Source organism: Oncorhynchus gorbuscha, linkage group LG03, assembly GCF_021184085.1.
Source record: "Oncorhynchus gorbuscha isolate QuinsamMale2020 ecotype Even-year linkage group LG03, OgorEven_v1.0, whole genome shotgun sequence".
NCBI lineage: Eukaryota > Metazoa > Chordata > Actinopteri > Salmoniformes > Salmonidae > Oncorhynchus > Oncorhynchus gorbuscha.
The window spans coordinates 101,969,109-101,990,825 of record NC_060175.1 but is presented as its reverse complement, the minus strand read 5'-3'; the positions used below and the strand labels follow the sequence as shown (position 1 = coordinate 101,990,825).

At 48.0% G+C, this 21,717-nt stretch overlaps 1 protein-coding gene across 5 annotated transcripts in view; it reads right to left on the bottom strand.

Annotated features, from left to right (window-relative positions):
* LOC124032390 (arginine-glutamic acid dipeptide repeats protein-like) overlaps positions 1-21,717 on the bottom strand; it is a 114,840-nt gene that overhangs the window by 37,157 nt on the left and 55,966 nt on the right. For all 5 annotated transcript variants that reach the window (XM_046344763.1, XM_046344764.1, XM_046344760.1 and 2 more), the window contains 2 exons: positions 4,822-4,984; positions 2,299-2,391 (listed from right to left, as the gene is read on the bottom strand). In XM_046344763.1, coding sequence (XP_046200719.1) covers positions 2,299-2,391; positions 4,822-4,984 — 256 coding nt within the window. The remainder of the gene's footprint in view (positions 1-2,298; positions 2,392-4,821; positions 4,985-21,717) is intronic.

Sequence of the window (21,717 nt, the reverse complement as noted above, 5' to 3'; positions counted from 1 at the left end):
TGTGTTAGGGGGAGACCAGAGATAACCAGCTGTGTTAGGGGGAGACCAGAGATAACCAGCCGTGTTAGGGGGAGACCAGAGACCAGAGATAACCAGCTGTGTTAGGGGGAGACCAGAGATAACCAGCCGTGTTAGGGGGAGACCAGAGATAACCAGCCGTGTTAGGGGGAGACCAGAGACCAGAGATAACCAGCCGTGTTAGGGGGAGGCCAGAGATAACCAGCTGTGTTAGGGGGAGACCAGAGATAACCAGCCGTGTTAGGGGGAGACCAGAGACCAGAGATAACCAGCTGTGTTAGGGGGAGACCAGAGATAACCAGCCGTGTTAGGGGGAGACCAGAGATAACCAGCCGTGTTAGGGGGAGACCAGAGACCAGAGATAACCAGCCGTGTTAGGGGGAGGCCAGAGATAACCAGCTGTGTTAGGGGGAGACCAGAGATAACCAGCCGTGTTAGGGGGAGACCAGAGATAACCAGTTGTGTTAGGGGGAGACCAGAGATAACCAGCTGTGTTAGGGGGAGACCAGAGACAACCAGCCGTGTTAGGGGGAGACCAGAGATAACCAGCCGTGTTAGGGGGAGACCAGAGACCAGATAACCAGCCGTGTTAGGGGGAGACCAGAGATAACCAGCTGTTAGGGGGAGACCAGAGATAACCAGCTGTGTTAGGGGGAGACCAGAGATAACCAGCCGTGTTAGGGGGAGACCAGAGATAACCAGCCGTGTTAGGGGGAGACCAGAGATAACCAGCTGTTAGGGGGAGACCAGAGATAACCAGCCGTGTTAGGGGGAGACCAGATAACCAGCCGTGTTAGGGGGAGACCAGAGATAACCAGCTGTGTTAGGGGGAGACCAGATAACCAGCCGTGTTAGGGGGAGACCAGAGATAACCAGTTGTGTTAGGGGGAGACCAGAGACAACCAGTTGTGTTAGGGGGAGACCAGAGACCAGATAACCAGCCGTGTTAGGGGGAGACCAGAGATAACCAGCTGTTAGGGGGAGACCAGAGATAACCAGCTGTGTTAGGGGGAGACCAGAGATAACCAGCTGTGTTAGGGGGAGACCAGAGACCAGAGATAACCAGCCGTGTTAGGGGGAGACCAGAGACAACCAGTTGTGTTAGGGGGAGACCAGAGATAACCAGCTGTGTTAGGGGGAGACCAGAGATAACCAGCTGTGTTAGGGGGAGGCCAGAGACCAGAGATAACCAGCTGTGTTAGGGGGAGGCCAGAGATAACCAGCTGTGTTAGGGGGAGACCAGAGATAACCAGCCGTGTTAGGGGGAGACCAGAGATAACCAGCTGTGTTAGGGGGAGACCAGAGATAACCAGCCGTGTTAGGGGGAGGCCAGAGACCAGATAACCAGCCGTGTTAGGGGGAGGCCAGAGACCAGATAACCAGCCGTGTTAGGGGGAGACCAGAGACCAGATAACCAGCCGTGTTAGGAGGAGACCAGAGATAACCAGCTGTGTTAGGGGGAGACCAGAGATAACCAGCTGTGTTAGGGGGAGACCAGAGATAACCAGCTGTGTTAGGGGGAGACCAGAGACCAGAGATAACCACTCGTGTTAGGGGGAGACCAGAGATAACCAGCCGTGTTAGGGGGAGACCAGAGACCAGAGATAACCAGCTGTGTTAGGGGGAGACCAGAGATAACCAGCTGTGTTAGGGGGAGACCAGAGATAACCAGCTGTGTTAGGGCGAGACCAGAGATAACCAGCCGTGTTAGGGGGAGACCAGAGATAACCAGCCGTGTTAGGGGGAGACCAGAGATAACCAGCCGTGTTAGGGGGAGACCAGAGATAACCAGCCGTGTTAGGGGGAGACCAGAGACCAGAGATAACCAGCTGTGTTAGGGGGAGACCAGAGATAACCAGCTGTGTTAGGGGGAGACCAGAGATAACCAGCTGTGTTAGGGGGAGACCAGAGATAACCAGCTGTGTTAGGGCGAGACCAGAGATAACCAGCCGTGTTAGGGGGAGACCAGAGATAACCAGCCGTGTTAGGGCGAGGCCAGAGATAACCAGCTGTGTTAGGGGGAGGCCAGAGATAACCAGCTGTGTTAGGGCGAGACCAGAGATAACCAGCTGTGTTAGGGCGAGACCAGAGATAACCAGCTGTGTGTGTGGTTATGAGGTAGAGAGACAGAGGTTGTCAGCCCGTCTCTATAGGAGGTGGGATTCATACACACAATATCATGAGGATAACGGGTCCATATGACGGTGTGTGTATATATCTGTGTGTGTGTGTGTGTGTGTGTGTGTGTGTGTGTGTGTGTGTGTGTGTGTATCATCTTACTGGTGGTGAAACAGTGTCTGCAGGCGTAACCCTTCAGCTCCTGCTCACTGTCTTCACTGTCCAGGTCATCTTCACTGGCTGAACTCAGGTCCACTGGAGGAGAACAGAACACATCGTTACCAAGCGCCAACAGTACCGAGCTAAACATCTCATTGGCTGAACTCAGGTCCACTGGAGGAGAACAGAACACATCGTTACCAAGCGCCAACAGTACCGAGCTAAACATCTCATTGGCTGAACTCAGGTCCACTGGAGGAGAACAGAACACATCGTTACCAAGCGCCAACAGTACCGAGCTAAACATCTCATTGGCTGAACTCAGGTCCACTGGAGGAGAACAGAACACATCGTTACCAAGCGCCAACAGGACCGAGCTAAACATCTCATTGGCTGAACTCAGGTCCACTGGAGGAGAACAGAACACATCGTTACCAAGCGCCAACAGTACCGAGCTAAACATCTCATTGGCTGAACTCAGGTCCACTGGAGGAGAACAGAACACATCGTTACCAAGCGCCAACAGTACCGAGCTAAACATCTCATTGGCTGAACTCAGGTCCACTGGAGGAGAACAGAACACATCGTTACCAAGCGCCAACAGTACCGAGCTAAACATCTCATTGGCTGAACTCAGGTCCACTGGAGGAGAACAGAACACATCGTTACCAAGCGCCAACAGTACCGAGCTAAACATCTCATTGGCTGAACTCAGGTCCACTGGAGGAGAACAGAACACATCTAAACATCTCATTGGCTGAACTCAGGTCCACTGGAGGAGAACAGAACACCAAGCGCCAACAGGACCGAGCTAAACATCTCATTGGCTGAACTCAGGTCCACTGGAGGAGAACAGAACACATCGTTACCAGCGCCAACAGGAGCGCCAACAGGACCGAGCTAAACATCTCATTGGCTGAACTCAGGTCCACTGGAGGAGAACAGAACACATCGTTACCAAGCGCCAACAGGACCGAGCTAAACATCTCATTGGCTGAACTCAGGTCCACTGGAGGAGAACAGAACACATCGTTACCAAGCGCCAACAGGACCGAGCTAAACATCTCATTGGCTGAACTCAGGTCCACTGGAGGAGAACAGAACACATCGTTACCAAGCGCCAACAGGACCGAGCTAAACATCTCATTGGCTGAACTCAGGTCCACTGGAGGAGAACAGAACACATCGTTACCAAGCGCCAACAGGACCGAGCTAAACATCTCATTGGCTGAACTCAGGTCCACTGGAGGAGAACAGAACACTTCGTTACCAAAGCGCCAACAGTACCGAGCTAAACATCTCATTGGCTGAACTCAGGTCCACTGGAGGAGAACTTGCCATCACAGTTCTTTACAATTGGCTGAACTCAGGTCCACGAGAGAACAAATGTATCAGGCCAACAGTCAGCTAAACATCTCATTGGCTGAACTCAGGTCCACTGGAGGAGAACAGAACACTTCGTTACCAAATCGAATGTTAAAATAGCGCTTGTGATAACCACTGCTCTACTTCTAACACAGTTTTTGCTCGTTGCCGATCCTGTTCTTGCCATCATGAGTTGCTTTACAAGCCTTATCGGAAAAGGTCAAATGTATCAGGAGTAACCAGAAAGAGACTTGATGCGAGCGGGTTTTCTTTCCTTGCCTGCTGTGGCAACAGAACTGTTGTACCTACAGAACTCTGAGGAGGGGGCTGCTGACGGGGCGTAGGGTTAGTGTCCTACTTACAGAACTCTGAGGAGGGGGCTGCTGACGGGGGGCGGAGGTTTGGGGCGTAGGGTTAGTGTCCTACTTACAGAACTCTGAGGAGGGGGCTGCTGGCGGGGGCGGAGGTTTGGGGCGTAGGGTTAGTGTCCTACTTACAGAACTCTGAGGAGGGGGCTGCTGACGGGGCGGAGGTTTGGGGCGTAGGGTTAGTGTCCTACTTACAGAACTCTGAGGAGGGGCTGCTGACGGGGCGGAGGTTTGGGGCGTAGGGTTAGTGTCCTACTTACAGAACTCTGAGGAGGGGGCTGCTGACGGGGGGCGGAGGTTTGGGGCGTAGGGTTAGTGTCCTACTTACAGAACTCTGAGGAGGGGGCTGCTGACGGGGGCGGAGGTTTGGGGCGTAGGGTTAGTGTCCTACTTACAGAACTCTGAGGAGGGGGCTGCTGACGGGGCGGAGGTTTGGGGCGTAGGGTTAGTGTCCTACTTACAGAACTCTGAGGAGGGGGCTGCTGACGGGGCGGAGGTTTGGGGCGTAGGGTTAGTGTCCTACTTACAGAACTCTGAGGAGGGGGCTGCTGACGGGGGGCGGAGGTTTGGGGCGTAGGGTTAGTGTCCTACTTACAGAACTCTGAGGAGGGGCTGCTGACGGGGCGGAGGTTTGGGGCGTAGGGTTAGTGTCCTACTTACAGAACTCTGAGGAGGGGCTGCTGACGGGGCGGAGGTTTGGGGCGTAGGGTTAGTGTCCTACTTACAGAACTCTGAGGAGGGGGCTGCTGACGGGGGGCGGAGGTTTGGGGCGTAGGGTTAGTGTCCTACTTACAGAACTCTGAGGAGGGAGGTCTAGACGGGATGTTGACGGGGGTGGAGGCGGTGCGTGTCTTGATGCGTCGGAACACAGGCTGGCGACGGTGTCTACGGTGGGCCCTGGACGACGCCGCCTCAGGAGTCTTCTTCCAGTAGTAGTAGAAGGTTATCAACTCACCCTGCAAGGCAAGAGAGACACACACCGTCAGAACAACAGAACACACACTCGTATAGCAGTCGAAGGTTAGCAACTATCCCTGTATCAGGGAGAGAGAGAGAGAGAGAGGATAAGGAACGAGTACCAGGAACACTGAACCGTGTATCTTACTCATGTAGGAACCAGGTGAAAACAGTGCGTACCCACACACACGCACGGCATTCGCACGCACGGCATTCGCACGCACGGCATTCGCACGCACGGCATTCGCACGCACGGCATTCGCACGCACGGCATTCGCACGCACGGCATTCGCACGCACGGCATTCGCACGCACGGCATTCGCACGCACGGCATTCGCACGCACGGCATTCGCACGCACGGCATTCGCACGCACGGCATTCGCACGCATTTACATTCCCAATCACTCTCCAATTTCTCGTAGTTCTCTCTGCTCCATAACAAAATGTGTAGAATTGCATTAAAACAGCAACATTTAGTCTCTGTGGCCGAAAGGAGGGCGTCTAAACTAACTTTGCCACCGTTGCTGAAAAAATAAATCCTCGGGGAAACATTGCATCACTTTGCATAGAAAAAAACTCCCCAAAATAAGAGCTGTGTGTTTTATTTCAGACATGGTAAATAATTCCCTAATGTACTAAAACATCCAAGTTAGCTATTAAGATGATCTAACAGCCACTGCGTCACATAACGAGGAAAAGACCGTCGTGGTTTGGAGTGGACCGAGACCATGGCTCCAGGTCACCGAGTCCATGACTCCATGTCAGGTTTTGCAAGTAGCCCGGGTGTGTTTGCACTGCTGCTGTGGTTGTGTCTGCCTGTCAGTTGCAGGATTAGGCAGGGAGGCAGGGAGAGCGGGAGGCAGTCTGGCTGGCTGAATCATGGGGTATTAGGAGCAGGGCTGTTGGGGCTGCCTGGGTGGCAAGCGGCTGAATGGGAACAATGAACATGTTGGGGAGAGCTTTGCTGCTACAAATAGGACCTGAAACGGTTCTTCGCCCTGCCGCTGGAGGAGTCTATTGAACTTTAATCAAACATTCAGAGCCTGGGCTGTGTGTGTGTGTATTATTCTAAGTGTGTGTGTGTGTGTGTTTATTATTCTAAGTATGTGTGTGTGTGTGTGTGTGTGTGTGTATTATTCTAAGTGTGTGTATTATTCTAAGTGTGTGTGTGTGTGTGTGTGTGTGTGTGTGTGTGTGTGTATTATTCTAAGTGTGTGTGTGTGTGTGTGTATTATTCTAAGCGTGTGTGTGTGTGTGTGTATTATTCTAAGCGTGTGTGTGTGTGTGTGTTATTCTAAGCGTGTGTGTGTGTGTGTATTATTCTAAGCGTGTGTGTGTGTGTATTATTCTAAGTGTGTGTGTGTGTGTATTATTCTAAGTGTGTGTGTGTGTGTATTATTCTAAGTGTGTGTGTGTGTGTGTGTGTATTATTCTAAGTGTGTGTGTGTGTGTGTGTATTATTCTAAGTGTGTGTGTGTGTGTGTGTATTATTCTAAGTGTGTGTGTGTGTGTATTATTCTAAGTGTGTGTGTGTGTGTATTATTCTAAGTGTGTGTGTGTGTGTATTATTCTAAGTGTGAGTGTGAGTGTGAGTGTGAGTGTGAGTGTGTGTGTGTGTGTGTGTGTGTGTGTGTGTGAGTGTGTGTGTGTGTGTATTATTCTAAGCGTGTGTGTGTGTGTTAAGTCTGTCAGAACGACGGATAAATCCGTTGCACCAAAGGACCGGCCGGAAATCAATGTCGGAGTGAGGACATGAACACATGGATCAGAGGACTCTGCTGAGGGAGGAGGCACGGCTACATTAACTACAGCACACTGCATTATACACACACCAACTGCATTACACACACACAGTCTGAATTATACACACACAGTCTGAATTACACACACACAGTCTGAATTATACACACACAGTCTGAATTATACACACACCCTCTGAATTATACACACACCCTCTGAATTATACACACACCCTCTGCATTACACACACACCCTCTGAATTATACACACACACAGTCTGAATTATACACACACCCTCTGAATTATACACACACCCTCTGAATTATACACACACCCTCTGCATTACACACACACCCTCTGAATTATACACACACCCTCTGCATTACACACACACCCTCTGAATTATACACACACCCTCTGAATTATACACACACACAGTCTGAATTATACACACACCCTCTGAATTATACACACACCCTCTGAATTATACACACACCCTCTGCATTACACACACACCCTCTGCATTATACACACACCCTCTGAATTATACACACACCCTCTGAATTATACACACACCCTCTGAATTATACACACACCCTCTGAATTATACACACACCCTCTGAATTATACACACACACACACACACACACACACACACACACACACACACACACACACACACACACACACACACACACACACACACACACACACACACACACACACACACACACACACACACACTCCCCATCTCTCTACCCCACCCTGAACCCCCAACTCTCCCCCACCCTGAACCCCCAACTCTCTCTCCCCCACCCTGAACCCCCAACTCTCTCTCCCCACCCTGAACCCCCAACTCTCTCACCCCCACCCTGAACCCCCAACTCTCTCTCCCCCACCCTGCACCCCCAACTCTCTCTCCCCCACCCTGAACCCCCAACTCTCTCTCCCCCACCCTGAACCCCCAACTCTCTCTCCCCCACCCTGAACCCCCAACTCTCTCTCTCCCCCACCCTGAACCCCCAACTCTCTCTCCCCCACCCTGAACCGCCAACTCTCTCACCCCCACCCTGAACCCCCAACTCTCTCTCTCTACCCCACCCCGAACCCCCAACTCTCTGTACCCCACCCCGAAACCCCAACTCTCTACCCCACCCTGAACCCCCAACTCTCTCACCCCCGCCCTGAACCCCCAACTCTCTCTACAGACAATCCAGCAGTATCCGTAGGAAGGCTAGCTAAATAGGATGACTAGAGACAGTACAGTATGGGGGAGAACAGAGATAACGTGAGACGGTCTACTGCCAGAACAGAGATGACGTGAGACGGTCTACTGCCTGAACAGAGATGACGTGAGACGGTCTACTGCCAGAACAAAGATGACGTGAGACTGTCTACTGCCAGAACAGAGATGACGTGAGACGGTCTACTGCCAGAACAGAGATGGCGTGAGACGGTCTACTGCCCGAACAGAGATGACGTGAGACGGTCTACTGCCCGAACAGAGATGACGTGAGACGGCCTACTGCCTGAACAGAGATGACGTGAGACGGCCTACTGCCTGAACAGAGATGACGTGAGACGGCCTACTGCCTGAACAGAGATGACGTGAGACGGTCTACTGCCTGAACAGAGATGACGTGAGACGGTCTACTGCCCGAACAGAGATGACGTGAGACGGTCTACTGCCCGAACAGAGATGACGTGAGACGGTCTACTGCCTGAACAGAGATGACGTGAGACGGTCTACTGCCTGAACAGAGATGACGTGAGATGGTCTACTGCCTGAACAGAGATGACGTGAGACGGTCTGCTCTGTAAATCATTACAGAGCAGTACAGTACTGCAAGCTACAGTCAACGAGCTCACAGAACAAGATAGTGACAACATGAGCCTGGTATTATAAAGGCCTTCAACATGAGCCTGGTATTATAAAGGCCTTCAACATGAGCCTGGTATTATAAAGGCCTTCAACATGAGCCTGGTATTATAAAGGCCTTCAACATGAGCCTGGTATTATAAAGGCCTTCAACATGAGCCTGGTATTATAAAGGCCTTCAACATGAGCCTGGTATTATAAAGGCCTTCAACATGAGCCTGGTATTATAAAGGCCTTCAACATGAGCCTGGTATTATAAAGGCCTTCAACATGAGCCTGGTATTATAAAGGCCTTCAACATGAGCCTGGTAATGCTGCCTGCTTCTCTGTGCAGGACATTTCTGCTCTGACTCTCTGCTCTGACTCTCTGCTCTGACTCTCTGCTCTGACTCTCTGCTCTGACTCCCTGCTCTGACTCTCTGCTCTGACTCTGTTCCATCCACAGTATCATTGCTCTGACTCTGTTCCCTCCACAGTATCATTGCTCTGACTCTGTTCCCCTCCACAGTATCATTGCTCTGACTCTGTTCCATCCTGTTTCCATCTCTGGACCTGTTCCATCCAGTATCATTGCTCTGACTCTGTTCCCTCTCACAGTCTCAGTCTTGCTCTGACTCTGTTCCCTCCACTCATTGCTCTGACTCTGTCCCTCAGTCTCATTGCTCTGAGTCTCATTGCTCTGACTCTGTTCTGCCTCCAGTCTCACTGCTCTGACTCTGTTCCCTCCAGTCTCACTGCTCTGACTCTGTTCCCTCCACAGTCTCATTGCTCTGAGTCTCATTGCTCTGTTCCCTCCAGTCTCATTGCTCTGACTCTGTTCCATCCATCATTGCTCTGTCTCATCCTCACTCTGTTCCTCCATTGCTCTGACTCTGTTCCCTCCAGTCTCACTGCTCTGACTCTGTTCCATCCAGTCTCACTGCTCTGACTCTGTTCCCTCCAGTCTCATTGCTCTGACTCTCTGTTCCCTCCAGTCTCACTGCTCTGACTCTATGTTCCATCCACAGTATCACTGCTCTGACTCTGTTCCCTCCACAGTCTCATTGCTCTGATTCTGTTCCCTCCAGTCTCACTGCTCTGACTCTGTTCCATCCAGTATCATTGCTCTGACTCTGTTCCATCCCAGTCTCATTGCTCTGACTCTGTTCCCAGTCTCATTGCTCCACAGTCTCATTGCTCTGACTCTGTTCCATCCACAGTATCACTGCTCTGACTCTGTTCCATCCACAGTATCACTGCTCTGACTCTGTTCCATCCTCATTGCTCTGACTCTGTTCCATCCAGTCTCATTGCTCTGACTCTGTTCCCTCCACAGTCTCATTGCTCTGACTCTGTTCCCTCCACAGTCTCATTGCTCTGACTCTGTTCCCTCCAGTCTCACTGCTCTGACTCTGTTCCCTCCACAGTCTCATTGCTCTGACTCTGTTCCATCCACAGTCTCACTGCTCTGACTCTCTGTTCCATCCAGTATCATTGCTCTGACTCTGTTCCCTCCAGTCTCATTGCTCTGACTCTGTTCCATCCACAGTCTCATTGCTCTGACTCTGTTCCCTCCACAGTCTCACTGCTCTGACTCTGTTCCCTCCACAGTCTCACTGCTCTGACTCTGTTCCCTCCACAGTCTCACTGCTCTGACTCACAGTCTCATTGTTCAGTCCATTGCTCTGACTCAGTCTCACTGCTCTGACTCTGTTCCCTCCACAGTCTCACTGCTCTGACTCTCTGTTCCATCCACAGTCTCATTGCTCTGACTCTGTTCCCTCCAGTCTCATTGCTCTGACTCTGTTCCCTCCAGTCTCTGATTGTTCTCCACAGACTCTGTTCCCTCCCAGTCTCCAGTCTCATTGCTCTGACTCTGTTCCCTCCAGTCTCACTGCTCTGACTCTGTTCCCTCCACAGTCTCACTGCTCTGACTCTGTTCCCTCCAGTCTCATTGCTCTGACTCTGTTCCCTCCAGTATCATTGTTCTGACTCTGTTCCCTCCAGTCTCATTGCTCTGACTCTGTTCCATCCAGTATCATTGCTCTGATTCTGTTCCATCCAGTCTCATTGCTACTGTCACTTCGAATGCTTCACTACATGTTGTGATGGTCATTGTATTTAGTCTGTGTGTGTGTGTGTTCGTTTAGTTTCCTAGTCTTTCTCTGTAGCGTATGTGAGGTTGTGTCTCTGTCTGACTGTATCCAAGGCTAGATGATGAGCGAATAGGGATCCAAGAGTCATTGCTTGTCTCGGTGGTCCTATGTACACTGTGCTACACAGGGCAGGGCAACCAGGGCCGAGGGCTAAACTCCTGTGTTTATACACTGATCCCGTCCGCTATCTGGCCCGCTCCACTCTCTCTCTGTCTCGCTATTCTCCCCCCCTCCTCTCGCTATTCTCCCCCCCTCCCACCTCTCTCTCCCTCTGCAGCCTGAACAGATGGTTATTGTTTTTCCTGGCAGATTTATGACCGAGCCACAAAAGGCCCCTGCTTTGACACCAAGCCAAAAGGTTAAGGCTGTTACTTGCAGGAGGAGGAGAGGGACGGAGCAGGGAAGGAGAGCGAGAGGAGGGGAGGAGGAGGAGAGGGACGGAGCAGGGAAGGAGAGCGAGAGGAGGGGAGGAGGAGGAGAGGCACGGAGCAGGGAAGGAGAGCGAGAGGAGGAGGAGAGGCACGGAGCAGGGAAGGAGAGCGAGAGGAGGGGAGGAGAAGTGGGGCGTAGCAGGGAAGGAGAGCGAGAGGAGGGGAGGAGGAGGAGAGGCACGGAGCAGGGAAGGAGAGCGAGAGGAGAAGTGGGACGGAGCAGGGAAGGAGAGCGAGAGGAGGGGAGGAGGAGGAGAGGCACGGAGCAGGGAAGGAGAGCGAGAGGAGGAGAAGTGGGACGGAGCAGGGGAGGAGGAGAAGTGGGACGGAGCAGGGGAGGAGGAGAAGTGGGACGGAGCAGGGGAGGAGAAGTGGCAGGTGTCAGAGTAGAGGAAGTGGAGAGGACCAGGGGAAAGGGGAGAGGACCAGGGGAAAGGAGGAGGAGAGGACCAGGGGAAAGGAGGAGGAGAGGACCAGGGGAAAGGAGGGAGGAAGGAAAGGAGGAGAGGACCAGGGGAAAGGAGGAGGAGAGGACCAGGGGAAAGGAGGAGGAGAGGACCAGGGGAAAGGAGGAGGAGAGGACCAGGGGAAAGGAGGAGAGGACCAGGGGAAAGGAGGAGAGGACCAGGGGGAAAGGAGGAGAGGACCAGGGGAAAGGAGGAGAGGACCAGGGGAAAGGAGGAGAGGACCAGGGGAAAGGAGGAGAGGACCAGGGGAAAGGAGGAGAGGACCAGGGGAAAGGAGGAGAGGACCAGGGGAAAGGGGGAGAGGACCAGGGGAAAGGGGGAGAGGTGGTAGGGAGGGGAAACGGAGAGGGAGATATAAAATAATAAAACAATGGACAATCAGACTTGAATATAACCACAGGCCCTAAAACCTCTCCAACATGTTACTGAATGAGGTGTGACACTGGGACAGAGAATTGAATTGAATTGAGAGAGAGAATAGAAAGGAGAGAGAGAATAGAGAGAGAATAGAGCAAGAGAAAATAGAGACAAAGAGAGAATAGTGACAGAGGGAATACAGACAGAGAGAATAGAGACAAAGAGAGAATAGAGACAGAGGGAATAGAGACAGAGAATAGAGACAGAGAATAGGGAGAGAGAGAATAGAGAGAGAGAGAATAGAGACAGAGAAAATAGAGACAAAGAGAGAATAGTGACAGAGGGAATAGAGACAGAGAGAATAGAGACAAAGAGAGAATAGAGACAGAGGGAATAGAGACAGAGGGAATAGAGAAAGAGAGAATAGAGACAGAGAATAGAGAGAGAGAATAGAGAGAGAGAATAGAGACAGAGAGAATAGAGACAGAGAGAATAGAGACAAAGAATAGAGACAGAGAGAATAGAGCGAAGAGACAGAGAATAGAGACAGAGAATAGAGTGACAGAGAGAATAGACCGAGAATAGAGAGACAGAATAGAGACAGATAGAGAATAGAGGGATAGAGAGACAAAGAGAGAATAGAGAGAGGGAATAGAGAGACAAAGAGAGAATAGAGATACAAAGAGAGAATAGAGAGGAGAGAATAGAGACAGAGAGAATAGACACAGAGAGAATAGACACAGAGAGAATAGAGACAAAGAATAGAGAGGAGAGAATAGAGAGACAGAGAGAATAGAGAGACAGAGAGAATAGAGAGAGAACATAGACAGAGAGCATAGAGACAAAGAATAGAGACAGAGAGAATAGAGACAGAGAATAGAGACAGAGAATAGAGACAAAGAATAGAGAGACAGAGCATAGAGAGACAGAGCATAGAGAGACAGAGAATAGAGAAATAGAGAGAATAGAGAATAGAGAGACAGAGAATAGAGAGACAGAGAATAGAGAGACAGAGAATAGAGAGACAGAGAATAGAGAGACAGAGAGAATAGAGAGACAGAGAGAATAGAGAGACAGAGAGAATAGAGACAGAGAAAATAGAGACAGAGAGAATAGCGAGACAGAGAATAGAGAGACAGAATAGAGAGAAGAGACAGAGAATAGAGAGAGAGAGAGAGAGTAGAGAACAGAGAGAATAGAGAACATAGACAGAGAGCATAGAGACAAAGAATAGAGACAGAGAATAGAGACAAAGAAAATAGAGACAAAGAATAGAGAGACAGAGAATAGGGAGACAGAGAATAGAGAGAATAGAGAATAGAGAGACAGAGAATAGAGACAGAGAATAGAGAGACAGAGAATAGAGAGACAGAGAATAGAGAGACAGAGAGAATAGAGACAGAGAGAATAGAGACAGAGAGAATAGAGACAGAGAGAATAGCGAGACAGAGAATAGAGAGACAGAATAGAGAGACAGAGAATAGCAGAGAAGAGACAGAGAATAGAGAGACAGAGAATAGAGAGAGACAGAGAATAGAGAGACAGAGAATAGAGAGACAGAGAATAGAGAGACAGAGAATAGAGAGACAGAGAATAGAGAGACAGAGAATAGAGAGACAGAGAATAGAGAGACAGAGAATAGAGAGACAGAGAATAGAGAGACAGAGAATAGAGACAGAGAATAGAGACAGAGAATAGAGACAGAGAGAATAGAGACAGAGAGAATAGAGACAGAGAGAATAGAGACACAGAGAATAGAGAGACAGAGAATAGAGAGACAGAGAATAGAGAGACAGAGAATAGAGAGACAGAGAATAGAGAGACAGAGAGAATAGAGACAGAGAGAATAGAGACAGAGAGAATAGAGAGACAGAGAATAGAGAGACAGAGAGAATAGAGAGACAGAGAGAATAGAGACAGAGAGAATAGAGAGACAGAGAGAATAGAGAGACAGAGAGAATAGAGACAGAGAGAATAGAGAGACAGAGAATAGAGAGACAGAGAGAATAGAGACAGAGAGAATAGAGACAGAGAGAATAGAGAGACAGAGAATAGAGAGACAGAGAGAATAGAGACAGAGAGAATAGAGAGAGAGAATAGAGACAGAGAGAGAATAGAGAGACAGAGAGAATAGAGAGACAGAGAGAATAGAGACAGAGAGAATAGAGAGACAGAGAGAATAGAGAGACAGAGAGAATAGAGACAGAGAGAATAGAGAGACAGAGAATAGAGAGACAGAGAGAATAGAGACAGAGAGAATAGAGACAGAGAGAATAGAGAGACAGAGAATAGAGAGACAGAGAGAATAGAGACAGAGAGAATAGAGAGAGAGAATAGAGACAGAGGGAGAATAGAGAGAGAGAGAGAGAATAGAGAGACAGAGAATAGAGAGACAGAGAATAGAGAGACAGAATATAGAGACAGAGAATAGAGAGACAGAGAATAGAGAGACAGAGAATAGAGAGACAGAGAATAGAGAGACAGAGAATAGAGAGACAGAGAATAGAGAGACAGAGAATAGAGAGACAGAGAATAGAGAGACAGAGAATAGAGACAGAGAATAGAGACAGAGAATAGAGAGACAGAGAGAATAGAGAGACAGAGAGAATAGAGACAGAGAGAATAGAGAGACAGAGAGAATAGAGAGACAGAGAGAATAGAGAGACAGAGAGAATAGAGACAGAGAGAATAGAGAGACAGAGAGAATAGAGACAGAGAGAATAGAGAGACAGAGAGAATAGAGAGACAGAGAGAATAGAGACAGAGAGAATAGAGAGACAGAGATAATAGAGACAGAGAGAATAGAGAGAGAGAGAGAATAGAGAGACAGAGAATAGAGAGAGAATAGAGAGACAGAGAACAGAGAGACAGCGAATAGAGAGACAGAGAATAGAGAGACAGAGAATAGAGAGACAGAGAATAGAGAGACAGAGAATAGAGACACAGAGAATAGAGACACAGAGAATAGAGACAGAAAATAGAGACAGAAAATAGAGACAGAGAATAGAGAGACAGAGAATAGAGAGACAGAGAGAATAGAGAGACAGAGAGAATAGAGACAGAGAGAATAGAGAGACAGAGAATAGAGACAGAGAATAGAGAGACAGAGAATAGAGAGACAGAGAATAGAGAGACAGAGAATAGAGACAGAGAATAGAGAGACAGAGAGAATAGAGACACAGAGAGAATAGAGACACAGAGAGAATAGAGAGACAGAGAGAATAGAGACAGAGAGAATAGAGAGACAGAGAATAGAGAGACAGAGAGAATAGAGACAGAGAGAATAGAGACAGAGAGAATAGAGAGACAGAGAATAGAGAGACAGAGAATAGAGAGACAGAGAATAGAGAGACAGAGAATAGAGACAGAGAGAATAGAGACAGAGAGAATAGAGACAGACAGAGAATAGAGAGACAGAGAATAGAATAGAGACAGAGAGAATAGAGAGAGAGAGAATAGAGAGACAGAGAGAGACAGAGAATAGAGACAGAGAGAGAATAGAGAGAGAGAGAGACAGAGAATAGAGAGACAGACAGAATATAGAGACAGAGAATAGAGAGACAGAGAATAGAGAGACAGAGAGAGACAGAGAATAGAGAGACAGAGAATAGAGAGACAGAGAATAGAATAGAGACAGAGAATAGAGAGACAGAGAATAGAGAGACAGAGAATAGAGAGACAGAGAATAGAGACAGAGAATAGAGAGACAGAGAATAGAGAGACAGAGAATAGAGACAGAGAATAGAGACAGAGAATAGAGAGACAGAGAGAATAGAGACAGAGAATAGAGAGACAGAGAATAGAGACAGAGAATAGAGAGACAGAGAATAGAGAGACAGAGAATAGAGACAGAGAATAGAGAGAGAATAGAGAGACAGAGAATAGAGAGACAGAGAATAGAGACAGAGAATAGAGACAGAGAATAGAGAGACAGAGAGAATAGAGACACAGAGAGAATAGAGACACAGAGAGAATAGAGACAGAGAATAGAGACAGAGAGAGACAGAGAATAGAGACAGAGAATAGAGAGACAGAGAATAGAGACAGAGAATAGAGAGACAGAGAATAGAGACAGAGAATAGAGACAGAGAGAGACAGAGAATAGAGACAGAGAGAATAGAGAGACAGAGAATAGAGAGACAGAGAATAGAGAGACAGAGAATAGAGAGACAGAGAATAGAGACAGAGAATAGAGACAGAGAGAATAGAGACAGAGAATAGAGAGACAGAGAATAGAGAGACAGAGAATAGAGACAGAGAATAGAGACAGAGAGAATAGAGACAGAGAATAGAGAGACAGAGAGAATAGAGAGACAGAGAGAATAGAGAGACAGAGAGAATAGAGACAGAGAGAATAGAGACAGAGAGAATAGAGAGACAGAGAGAATAGAGAGACAGAGAATAGAGACAGAGAGAATAGAGAGAGAGAATAGAGACAGAGAATAGAGAGACAGAGAATAGAGAGAGAATAGAGAGACAGAGAATAGAGACAGAGAATAGAGAGACAGAGAATAGAGACACAGAGAGAATAGAGACAGAGAATAGAGAGACAGAGAGAATAGAGACACAGAGAGAATAGAGACAGAGAGAATAGAGAGACAGAGAGAATAGAGAGACAGAGAGAATAGAGACAGAGAGAATAGAGAGACAGAGAATAGAGAGACAGAGAGAATAGAGACAGAGAGAATAGAGACAGAGAGAATAGAGAGACAGAGAATAGAGAGACAGAGAGAATAGAGAGACAGAGAATAGAGAGACAGAGAATAGAGAGACAGAGAGAATAGAGAGACAGAGAATAGAGAGACAGAGAGAATAGAGACAGAGAGAATAGAGAGACAGATAATAGAGAGACAGAGAGAATAGAGACAGAGAATAGAGACAGAGAGAATAGAGAGACAGAGAGAATAGAGAGACAGAGAGAATAGAGAGACAGAGAGAATAGAGACAGAGAGAATAGAGACAGAGAGAATAGAGAGACAGAGAGAATAGAGAGACAGAGAGAATAGAGAGACAGAGAGAATAGAGAGACAGAGAGAATAGAGACAGAGAGAATAGAGAGATCAGCAGGAGAGTGTGTGATGAGTAGGTTGGTTCTAGTGGCAGATCCAGACAGCCATTAGTGCAGCCAGGCAGAGTTGCTCAGAAGAGGAGATGGGAGTCTGACCATCATTACAGCAAAGTGGAGGAGAATGTGTATCTTACAACTGAAATGACAACTACATTTAATTCTGTCCATATATGTACTTTTACTTGCTTGTTTTGTTTTCTGTATCCAGTATACGCTGTTAGTGTACACTGACAACCTGCCTGATAGTAACACTGGTGTGTGGTGTGGCTTTAAGTCCTGGATTTCAGTCTAAGGGTAAATATACTGGAGTGTGCTCGTGTAGAGGGAGATTAGTACATCTCTCTGACGTGGTACAGAACTAAGAGCCTTAATGACATATTTGCCTTCTCTGTCCTGTCAATCATCAGCTGGCACAAGGCTGGTGTAAAAGAAGTGATTCCAATATTAATTATCCCCGATTCAAATAGGATTTGCTGTATGTTGCCTGGGAAAAAAATGGATTTGGGCTATGTTTACACAGTCCCCTTTTAAATAGGATTTACTGTGTGTTGCCTGGGAAAAAATGGATTTGGGCTATGTTTATACAGTCCCCTTTTAAATAGGATTTGCTGTATGTTGCCTGGGAAAAAAATGGATTTGGGCTATGTTTACACAGTCCCCTTTTAAATAGGATTTGCTGTGTGTTGCCTGGGAAAAAATGGATTTGGGCTATGTTTATACAGTCCCCTTTTAAATAGGATTGTTATTGTTTTACCACATTCTTGTCAGCATTCGCCTTTTATAATGCCATTTCTTACGTTGACGCCGCTGTAGCTATCGTTGTCACGGTGACCTAATGTGAGCGCAAAATGCTCGAAATCCGACAGAAATTCACCCGGCTGCTGATGTGCCATGCAGACTGCCCCGTGGACCCGGCTAAGGTCACATTTATACTGGTGGGGTTGGCGGGACGTTTAACTACATCACCACAAATCATGACAAGGCCGGTTGGCGGGACGTTTAACTACATTACCAGAAATCATGACAAGGTCGGTTGGCGGGACGTTTAACTACATCACCAGAAATCATGACAAGGTCGGTTGGCGGGACGTTTAACTACATCACCAGAAATCATGACAAGGTCGGTTGGCGGGACGTTTAACTACATTACCACAAATCATGACAAGGCCGGTTGGTGGAAATAAAAGCTAAGGCTTTGTCGCAGGCGATACCTTTTCACGTACAGAAACATCCAGAAAGTATCCCCACACCTGGACTTTTTTTGCATTACAAAGTGGAATTAAAATGGATTTAATTGTCATTTGTTTTTTTGTCAACGATCCACACAAAATACTCTCTAATGTCAAAGTGTGTAAAAAAAAATACTGACATTTTCTATTTAAAAAAATAAACATACACAAATATATCTAATTTACATACTTATTAACACCTCTTGAGTCAACACATGTTAGAATCACCTTTGGCAGTGATTACAGCTGCAAGTCTTTCTGGGTAACTCAAAGAACATTCCCACAACTGGATCGTACAAAATTTGAACATAATTATTTTTTAAATTCTTCAAGCTCTGTCTTGCCACTGGTTTTCAAACTGTAACTCGGCCACATACTTTTGTCAAAGAAAAAAAAAGGTTACATTCTGTAACAGGTTCTCCAGACCAGCCTATTCACAGGACTGACCTGTCCTGACCTGCCTATTCACAGGACTGACCTGTCCTGACCTGTCCTGAACTGTCCTGACCTGCCTATTCACAGGACTGACCTGTCCTGGACCAGCCTATTTACAGGACTGACCTGTCCTGACCTGTCCTGATCTGCCTATTCACAGGACTGACCTGTCCTGACCTGCCTATTCACAGGACTGACCTGTCCTGACCTGCCTATTCACAGGACTGACCTGTCCTGACCAGCCTATTCACAGGACTGACCTGTCCTGACCAGCCTATTCACAGGACTGACCAGCCCTGACCTGTACTGACCAGCCTATTCACAGGACTGACCTGTCCTGACCTGCCCTGACCTGTACTGACCAGCCTATTCACAGGACTGACCTGTCCTGCCCTGACCTGTACTGACCAGCCTATTCACAGGACTGACCTGCCCTGACCTGTACTGTCCAGCCTATTCACAGGACTCAGGAACATTCAATGTCGTCTTGGTAAACAACTCCAGTGTATACGTTTTAGGTTATTGTCCTGCTGAAAGGTGAATTTAGTTCTATTCTGTTTATTTTTATTATCACCCTAGTCCTTGCCGATGACAAGCATACCCATAACATGATGCAGCCACCACCATGCTTGAAACTATGAAGAGTGGTACTCAGTGATGTGTTGTATTTGCCCCAAACATTTCTATTCAGGACAAGGCACTAAAGGGATTATAAAGGCAATATTTTCTGCAGTTTTACTTTAGTGCCTTATTGCAAACAAGATGCTTGTGTTGGAATATTCTATTCTGTACAGGCTGCCTTCTTTTCTTTCTGTCATTTAGGTTAGTATTGTGGAGTAACTACAATGTTGTTGATCCAGCCTCAGTTTTCTCCAATCACAGCCATTAAACTCTGTAACTGTTTTAAAGTCACCATTGGCCTCATGGTGAAATCCCTGAGCGGTTTCCTTCCTCTCCGGTAACAGAGTTAGGAAGGACGCCAGTATCTTTGTAGTGACTGGGTGTATTGATACACCATCCAAAGTGTAATTAATAACTTCATTATGCTCAAAGGGATATTCAATGTCTGCTTTTTTTCCTACCAATAGGTGCCCTCCTTTGTGAGTCATTGGAAAACCACCCTGGTCTCTGTACTTGAAATTCACTGTTTGACTGTTTCTAAACCCAGTCTGAACCACAACATGTCTGTTTCTGAACCACAACATGTATGTTTCTAAACCCAGTCTGAACCACAACATGTCTGTTTCTGAACCACGACATGTCTGTTTCTAAACCCAGTCTGAACCACAAAATGTATGTTTCTAAACCCAGTCTGAACCACAACATGTCTGTTTCTAAACCCAGTCTGAACCACAAAATGTCTGTTTCTAAACCCAGTCTGAACCACAACATGTCTGTTTGTAAACCCAGTCTGAACCACAACATGTCTGTTTCTAAACCCAGTCTGAACCACAACATTTCTGTTTCTAAACCCAGTCTGAACCACAACATGTCTGTTTCTAAACCCAGTCTGAACCACAACATTTTGGTTTCTAAACCCAGTCTGAACCACAACATGTCTGTTTCTGAACCACAACATTTCTGTTTCTAAACCCAGTCTGAACCACAACATGTCCGTTTCTAAACCCAGTCTGAACCACAACATGTCTGTTTCTAAACCCAGTCTGAACCACGACATGTCTGTTTTTGAACCACGACATGTCTGTTTCTAAACCCAGTCTGAACCACAACATGTCTGTTTCTAAACCCAGTCTGAACCACGACATGTCTGTTTCTAAACCCAGTCTGAACCACGACATGTCTGTTTCTAAACTCAGTCTGAACCACAACATGTCTGTTTCTAAACCCAGTCTGAACCACAACATGTCTGTTTCTAAACCCAGTCTGAACCACAACATGTCTGTTTCTGAACCACAACATGTCTGTTTCTAAACCCAGTCTGAACCACAAAATGTCTGTTTCTAAACCCAGTCTGAACCACGACATGTCTGTTTCTAAACCCAGTCTGAACCACAACATGTCTGTTTCTAAACCCAGTCTGAACCACAACATGTCTGTTTCTAAACCCAGTCTGAACCACAACATGTCTGTTTCTAAACCCAGTCTGAACCACAACATGTCCGTTTCTAAAACAGACAGATATCCACAGGGTAGAGAAAAGAGCCTTGGCTGGTGGAACAGTGTATGCGTGTCTCTGTGTGCTTCGCTTGGTGGTTTAATAGGCTCCTGTGCAGAAGAGATCGCTTTTCTCCCACAGAATGACTGAATAAGCTGTGTTTTCACAGGTCAGGGATACACACGCCACAGAATCAGCATTCTCCCGGTCTCACTGCTGTAAGCGCTTTTACTAATCAAAGCAGATTGGACCTACCGCTACAGAGCCTTTTTACAAGGAGAGTCGATCCCTACGCCCGCTACAGAGCCTTTTTACAAGGAGAGTCGATCCCTACGCCCGCTACAGAGCCTTTTTACAATGAGAGTCGATCCCTACGCCCGCTACAGAGCCTTTTTGCAAGGAGAGTCGATCCCTACGCCTGCTACAGAGCCTTTTTACAAGGAGAGTCTATTCCTACGCCCGCTAAAGAGCCTTTTTACAAGGAGATTCGGCAGGCGGGAGGGAGAGAGGTAGTGAGGGAGAGGGGCAGGCGGGAGGGAGAGAGGTAGTGAGGGAGAGGGGCAGGCGGGAGGGAGGTAGTGAGGGAGAGGGGCAGGCGGGAGGGAGGTAGTGAGGGAGAGGGGCAGGCGGGAGGGAGGTAGTGAGGGAGAGGGGCAGGCGGGAGGGAGGTAGTGAGGGAGAGGGGCAGGCGGGAGGGAGGTAGTGAGGGAGAGGGGCAGGCGGGAGGGAGGTAGTGAGGGAGAGGGGCAGGCGGGAGGGAGGTAGTGAGGAGAGGGGCAGGCGGGGAGGTAGTGAGGAGAGGGGAAGGCGGGAGGGAGGTAGTGAGGGAGAGGGGCAGGCAGGAGGGAGGGGGTAGTGAGGGAGAGGGGCAGGCA